Source organism: Centruroides sculpturatus, unplaced genomic scaffold (assembly GCF_000671375.1).
Source record: "Centruroides sculpturatus isolate CEXI.00-Female unplaced genomic scaffold, Cexi_2.0 scaffold4061, whole genome shotgun sequence".
Taxonomy (NCBI): Eukaryota; Metazoa; Arthropoda; class Arachnida; order Scorpiones; family Buthidae; genus Centruroides; species Centruroides sculpturatus.
In genome coordinates this window covers 1-7,749 of record NW_019388219.1, presented here as the reverse complement: position 1 = coordinate 7,749, position 7,749 = coordinate 1, and the positions used below count along the sequence as shown (strand labels likewise).

Here is a 7,749-nt window from a genome sequence, read left to right as displayed (position 1 = left end):
AAACATGCCTTCAAAATAAAATACAGTTACACCAAAAAATGAATATAATGTGATTTAACATTTTAACTCACTAGAACGCTAAATCAATGAGAATCCTGAGCTTGTTTCTTTGCAACAAGACGTTCCATCTGGGTGTAATAGGAGACAATGACACCCGAAGTGTGTTTCTTATGTCCAGTTTATTCCGTTGTTCCGTCGTCCATTTAAAGTCGCACAAACCCGAGAGAAATACACCATAGTAAATAAAATGGAAATACCAGTAATTTAATGTTCCTTGGGCAGCCCAGTACCATTTGATCCATAGACCGGTACCAGTCCACAGCCCGGGGGTTGGGGACAACTGCTCTGAAGAACACCACTAATAGATACGAATGTGAGATGATGATGGAACATTGTATGGTTGTGAAAGTATTTGATTTGGATTTGCAAGGTATAAAATGATGTTCAAAGAGAGACAAATGGCTGTATATGGTAATGTTATGGTGGCTGTGTGTATGGTGGTGAAACTTTGGTATGGCAGAATCATAGGAGTCATATTACTGCATATGAAATGAAGTTTATGAGAGGGGTATGTGGCATAATGGGGAGAGATTATGTGAAAAATGAACAAGTGCTCAAGTAATGTGGAGTGAAAGAGAATGTTGAAAAAGATTGGGAAATCTGCTCTACGATGATTAAGCCACATTGAGAGAATGAAAGGAGAAAAACTGTTGAACAGAAATGTTCTCCGTAAATATATCTTAGATTCAGAAACATACCAATATGTTTAATATACAGTGTGATTTAAAAAGGATTTTTATAAGTTATAGGTTGATTGAAAGGACTTTAAATATTGTATTTAGTTTATTTCATGCACATATTTAAAACTGTTCTTGTTATTCAATTCCATATGAACAACTGCACAAACTTGGTTTTTGATTAAAGCCAGACAATCTGTCAAATTATCAGGCTGCAATGAAGCTAAGTTAATAATTAGATGCAAAATATTTTATCTAGAGGTGCCTACCTCTAGGTAAAAGCTGATTAAGCTGTTATCTTATAGCCTTATACCCTGATGATAATATGGCTTTAATCAAAAGTATATATAATTATATACACATTATATTATGCCTGGGTAAAAATGACAGCTGGCTGAGTGCCATGGATGCTTAAGTCATTCCCAGTCAGTGTCAAGAGTAAAACCTGTATGGATTAGATATAACCTGTATGGTTATATCTAAATGAACAATTCTGAAAGTGAAGATTGATACAGGTTTAGGTAACATAACTGGCAACACATCTACATAGTAAATGAAGTTCAGGTTTGAGTCCTGCTCTAGACTGATTCTTTTCTTCCAGACAGTGTAAATTAAAATTAATTTATTATAATTATCACAAAATGGTGGCTTAGACAAGTTATTTCATATCTAATTATTAACTTGGCCTTATTATAGTTCAATAATTCAGCAGACCATATGGCTTTAATTCCATTAAATAAGCTGTTCTTGGAATATAACAATCTCTAAGCTTTGAAATGTTAAATTGATGATGGCTCGAGAAGTCAAAAACATTTTTTAAAACAAAGAAATTTTAGTAGCCTAAAAAAAAACAGTAGAAGATACTTTATTTATCATAATGGTACCAAGTTATGTTAATTTTAAGGACTGGTGGTAAAGTTGTAGATATAAAAGAAACTGACATTTCAGAAAGATATTTAGCTGTTATTAATTGAAGTTTGTTCATTTTATACATTTGAAAGAATATAGAATTTTAATCAAAAGACTCAGAGAAATACATACATACATACATACATACATAAGGTGTTTAGCCAGTGGAAAAGAGGGAAAGGGTGAGAGGAGATACACAGTAGAGAAAGGTAGGATCCCTCTGAATGGCGTACACTCTACATTTGTTGTTGGCATGCAGTTTTTAGGCTGCAAGGTCGTAGTCCCCCGAAGAGTCTAAAAGAAAACCTGAGTATAACGAACACCAATAATTGAATGCCACCACGAATAGCTAAGTGTAGAAGTTAGTGCCAAGTGACTGTTAGTGGGAAGACTTATATCTACTTAATACTCATAAAACTGAATCTGAGCACGAATCTCAATACTATTAACAGCTAGACAGACAGTGTGAAAACAAACGTATATAGTTTGTTGTGTGAGAACACAACAACAAATTATATAAAATGAACAGACCGACAGAAGACAAGCTAGCAAGACCCCAAATTTTTTTTTTAACAATAACTTACTCACTAACTGAACTAACCTAACATAACCTAGGAAGAACATAACCAGATGACTAATGTTAACAACCCTAGTCTAATTTAATCTAACCAGAAACCAAGGTAAGAGTTCCTAATCTAACTTACAACTAATACTAACTTAAACTAACTGAATTTAAATGAAAAGAAGACGAAAAATAAGAATTAAAATACAAAGTTGAAAGGCAGCTATATACTGACAGTTGAAACAAAGCAAGGGAAAGCTAATTGCCATCCATGCCCCAGTATGTGCTTTAAAGCAGTGGTCCCCAACCTTTTTATCGCCGCGGACCAGTCAACGTTTGATATTTTACCATGGCCCACTGAGGGGGGACATTGATTGTTTATATTTTAGATTGATTTAATTTAAAATTTTAATTTAATTGTATTTAAACATGCCTTCAAAATAAAATACAGTTACACCAAAAAATGAATATAATGTGATTTAACATTTTAACTCACTAGAACGCTAAATCAATGAGAATCCTGAGCTTGTTTCTTTGCAACAAGACGTTCCATCTGGGTGTAATAGGAGACAATGACACCCGAAGTGTGTTTCTTATGTCCAGTTTATTCCGTTGTTCCGTCGTCCATTTAAAGTCGCACAAACCCGAGAGAAATACACCATAGTAAATAAAATGGAAATACCAGTAATTTAATGTTCCTTGGGCAGCCCAGTACCATTTGATCCATAGACCGGTACCAGTCCACAGCCCGGGGGTTGGGGACAACTGCTCTGAAGAACACCACTAATAGATACGAATGTGAGATGATGATGGAACATTGTATGGTTGTGAAAGTATTTGATTTGGATTTGCAAGGTATAAAATGATGTTCAAAGAGAGACAAATGGCTGTATATGGTAATGTTATGGTGGCTGTGTGTATGGTGGTGAAACTTTGGTATGGCAGAATCATAGGAGTCATATTACTGCATATGAAATGAAGTTTATGAGAGGGGTATGTGGCATAATGGGGAGAGATTATGTGAAAAATGAACAAGTGCTCAAGTAATGTGGAGTGAAAGAGAATGTTGAAAAAGATTGGGAAATCTGCTCTACGATGATTAAGCCACATTGAGAGAATGAAAGGAGAAAAACTGTTGAACAGAAATGTTCTCCGTAAATATATCTTAGATTCAGAAACATACCAATATGTTTAATATACAGTGTGATTTAAAAAGGATTTTTATAAGTTATAGGTTGATTGAAAGGACTTTAAATATTGTATTTAGTTTATTTCATGCACATATTTAAAACTGTTCTTGTTATTCAATTCCATATGAACAACTGCACAAACTTGGTTTTTGATTAAAGCCAGACAATCTGTCAAATTATCAGGCTGCAATGAAGCTAAGTTAATAATTAGATGCAAAATATTTTATCTAGAGGTGCCTACCTCTAGGTAAAAGCTGATTAAGCTGTTATCTTATAGCCTTATACCCTGATGATAATATGGCTTTAATCAAAAGTATATATAATTATATACACATTATATTATGCCTGGGTAAAAATGACAGCTGGCTGAGTGCCATGGATGCTTAAGTCATTCCCAGTCAGTGTCAAGAGTAAAACCTGTATGGATTAGATATAACCTGTATGGTTATATCTAAATGAACAATTCTGAAAGTGAAGATTGATACAGGTTTAGGTAACATAACTGGCAACACATCTACATAGTAAATGAAGTTCAGGTTTGAGTCCTGCTCTAGACTGATTCTTTTCTTCCAGACAGTGTAAATTAAAATTAATTTATTATAATTATCACAAAATGGTGGCTTAGACAAGTTATTTCATATCTAATTATTAACTTGGCCTTATTATAGTTCAATAATTCAGCAGACCATATGGCTTTAATTCCATTAAATAAGCTGTTCTTGGAATATAACAATCTCTAAGCTTTGAAATGTTAAATTGATGATGGCTCGAGAAGTCAAAAACATTTTTTAAAACAAAGAAATTTTAGTAGCCTAAAAAAAAACAGTAGAAGATACTTTATTTATCATAATGGTACCAAGTTATGTTAATTTTAAGGACTGGTGGTAAAGTTGTAGATATAAAAGAAACTGACATTTCAGAAAGATATTTAGCTGTTATTAATTGAAGTTTGTTCATTTTATACATTTGAAAGAATATAGAATTTTAATCAAAAGACTCAGAGAATTGGGGTGTTAATTTATAGCAAAACACATCACATTTGTCTCACATAGTACAGAAATATTTCATGAGACTGACGAAGAGGAGACATTCTTGGACAACAGTGATGAGTTATCTTCAGTGATGAGTCGACATTTCATCACATTGGTAAAGTAAACACTTGTAACTGCAGGATTTGGGGCTTAAAAAATCCATAAGTAACTGTCGAACATGTTTATGACAGTGCAAAAGTAAACATGTTTTGTGCTCTTAGCAAAGATAACATACAGAACCTTTGTTTTATCAGCAGTAACATTTATCTGAATTTGTTGGAAAATTTTTTCATTTTACAATTAAATAACAATGACACACAGATGCATGCATTTTCAACAAGATTGCACATCATTCCACTACTGTTCAGATGTCCAGAATTTTGCTCAATAAATGTTTATCAGATGGTGGATTGGTCAAGTAAGGTTGATAACATGGCTATCTTAAAATTTTGTATGCTTTCAAAGTTGTAAAGTTTTTTGAATTTTCCTGTACTGTACAGATATCTAAAATTACTATACAATAAATGTATATTTGAAATCAATTGTAAATCTATACAAGTAAAGATGTTTTATTCATTAAGATAAAAGATTTCTGTTAAAAAATATTAATTTAAATAATTTTATTATTATGATTAATTATAAGAAATCTTTTATCTATGGTTCAAACATTTTTTTGTATGCTTAAGGAAACAATGATGTTGTTGTTATTGTTATTTTTTAAATCTAGATGATACATCAAATTCTGTTGTTTTAAAACAAGTTCATTCTTCACTCTCAAAAGGCTGTCCCATACCAAGTAGTTCTCTGACATGTGGAATGGAAGATATGATGGCTGATATTCCATCAAAAATTGACTCTTTTCAAAAGAGGAGGAGTTCTTCCAGATCAATTAAACGTAAAAAATTTGATGATGAAGTTGTTGAGAGTAGTCTTGTCAAATCTTCCAGAAATCGTCCACCTTCAGGTTCATTAATTGGTATTGGTGGTTCTAGTTTTAATACAACAACATTATCAACGATAATGAACACAGGTTGCTCTGAACAGATATTTTCAGAAATGCCTCAAGTCACAATTCCTGAAAAAAAGAAAGTAAGTCCTTTATTTATTTTGTTTACTTAGTGAAATAAATAAAAACTTTAAATTTTTTATTTTTAACAGCCATCTAAATCAACTCCAAAAAGAATAAAGAAATCAAAGGTAACATTTTTTATAAATATTTATTGTGTATAACTTACTATTTCAAAAGTAATATTTTTTTAATCATTTTATTAACAATCCATATGTTGTACTTATTGTATAACATTTAAATTTCAACAAAAAGTTTTATTTTGATGATTATGAGCGATACAAGTAAGTGATAATTACTGTATACTCTATGCAAAATAAAAATCTGCCTATACAGATGAATCGTTTAGGCATATTCAAACTTAAAAAAATTAGTAGAAGATAAAATTAAATAAAGATTTGATGAATATAGATAATATACAGAGAAAATATGTTGAAAAAGTTAAGAATAAAAACAAAAGTGCTTTAAGTGCAAAATAAAATTGTAATAACTACAATGCAAAACAATAGAATATGCTGACTAGCTTAAACTTTCCTACGTAACAATATTACTTTGAAAAACAATAATATTTTATATCATTGCATTTGAANAATATATATGTTACTGTGAATGACCGAAATCTGGCGAATGTCAACATTCTCCGGTGAATGTCAACATTCACACAGTCGTTTCGTGTATGTCCGAAATATTTGCTAAATATCGTTATTTCTCACTTACACCAGCAAATGTCGACATTCAGAATGCACTGATGGTGAATGTTGAATAAAAATATTTTTATTGTTTTAAGACAAAAATGCAACTTTTTAATATGTCAAAATAGGAGAAAGCTTAAGTAATAGTACATGTAAATAAACTGTTGAACCTAAAACGAACAGTACATTCTATATCATTAAAGAAAATAATACAATAATAAACTTACACATAAATTATGTGATTAACATTATATAATCTTATTTCTTGCAACAACTTAAACTGTTATGGCATTTTGAATTGCACAAGAGTCCCTTGCTTTTACAACTGCATTTATTCGTGGAACACTTTTTTTTGCAATGACAGCGTGTATAGCCTTGCCCTCCACTTTTCGAATTAGCTGCAGCTGCTTCTCTCAGCGATATTTCTTGAGAAGAAATCTTACCTATGGAAAATTTTCTTTACAAATTACGAACTGATTACGGGTATAAAGCTGCTTGAAGGTATCATTTTTGTTTGCTAATTTATAAAAGTCGGAGTCTTCTATTCTAACAACAACTGCCAACACATTTCGGGCATCTGTATGGCCATGGTCAACATCAGNTGAGGGTATCATTTTTGTTTGCTAATTTATAAAAGTCGGAGTCTTCTATTCTAACAACAACTGCCAACACATTTCGGGCATCTGTATGGCCATGGTCAACATCAGGGACTTGTATTCGTACGGTATCACCAATTTGAGCAGAAGGAAACGGCGAAGAATTCGGCGACAGACTGTCGCCTCTCTATCGACATCGGCTTCTTGGGTGTTGTTTCGACCTCCACCAAAGCTTATCTGTGCTTGTCGACATACACCGGCGATTGTTCGAATGTATAATAATATAACAAAATATTCAGTCTTTCACCGGCGTATTTTGTATGTGTCGACATTTACCGGAGAATATCGACATTCTCTAATTTCGGTCTTTCACAGTAACATATATATATGTTACTGTGAAATATATTATTGGATTGATATGATATATATATATGTATATATAGGGTAATAATGATATATATTATTGGATTGTTGCAAAAGTTTCTGGAATTTTCTAGAGTTTTATAGTACAAAATTTATTTCAAAAACAAAAAATAGTTTATTCAAGAAAATAGTTGCCATCACATTCAAGTGATGGCAACTATTTTCTTTCATTTGATTGGAATTCCAGCTGAAAAAACTCAGGCTGTTTTAACTTTTAGAACTCTGCAAGTGCAATTTTTTTTATCTCATTCTTAGTGAACTGCTTTTCATCCAAGATGTGTTCCATGGAGCAGAAGAGTTGGAGAGATGGTATTCAGTTGGTGCAATGTTTGGGCTATACATGAGGTGAGGGAGAACCTTCCCAGCCATGATCAATCAGCTTCTGCTGAGTTACTCTTGACACACGTGGCCTTGCAGAAAGTGCTTAACCTATTCCCTGGTATTCCTGACATAACTCAGGTCACAACCTAATGACCTTGACTTGTAGACCCGAGATATCTTGTTTCAGCATTGGAATGTTTTTTGACCTCTGTTGCTAGTCAT

At 32.4% G+C, this 7,749-nt stretch overlaps 1 protein-coding gene across 1 annotated transcript; it reads left to right on the top strand.

Moving 5' to 3' along the window:
* Positions 1 to 5,063: 5,063 nt before the first annotated feature.
* LOC111616828 (microspherule protein 1-like) lies at positions 5,064 to 6,063 on the top strand. Its single transcript, XM_023358185.1, has 2 exons — positions 5,064 to 5,518; positions 5,588 to 6,063. The coding sequence occupies exons 1-2, from the start codon at positions 5,246 to 5,248 to the stop codon at positions 5,657 to 5,659; spliced, it is 345 nt and encodes a 114-aa protein (XP_023213953.1). The 5' UTR covers positions 5,064 to 5,245; the 3' UTR covers positions 5,660 to 6,063.
* The last annotated feature ends 1,686 nt before the right edge of the window (positions 6,064 to 7,749 follow it).

Bases quoted from the DNA above. Each gene is read 5' to 3' on its own strand.
- LOC111616828 (XM_023358185.1), top strand. From the start codon at position 5,246: ATGGAAGATATGATGGCTGATATTCCATCAAAAATTGACTCTTTTCAA. The intron at 5,519-5,587 runs GTAAGTCCTTTA...TATTTTTAACAG, and splicing joins CAATTCCTGAAAAAAAGAAA to CCATCTAAATCAACTCCAAA.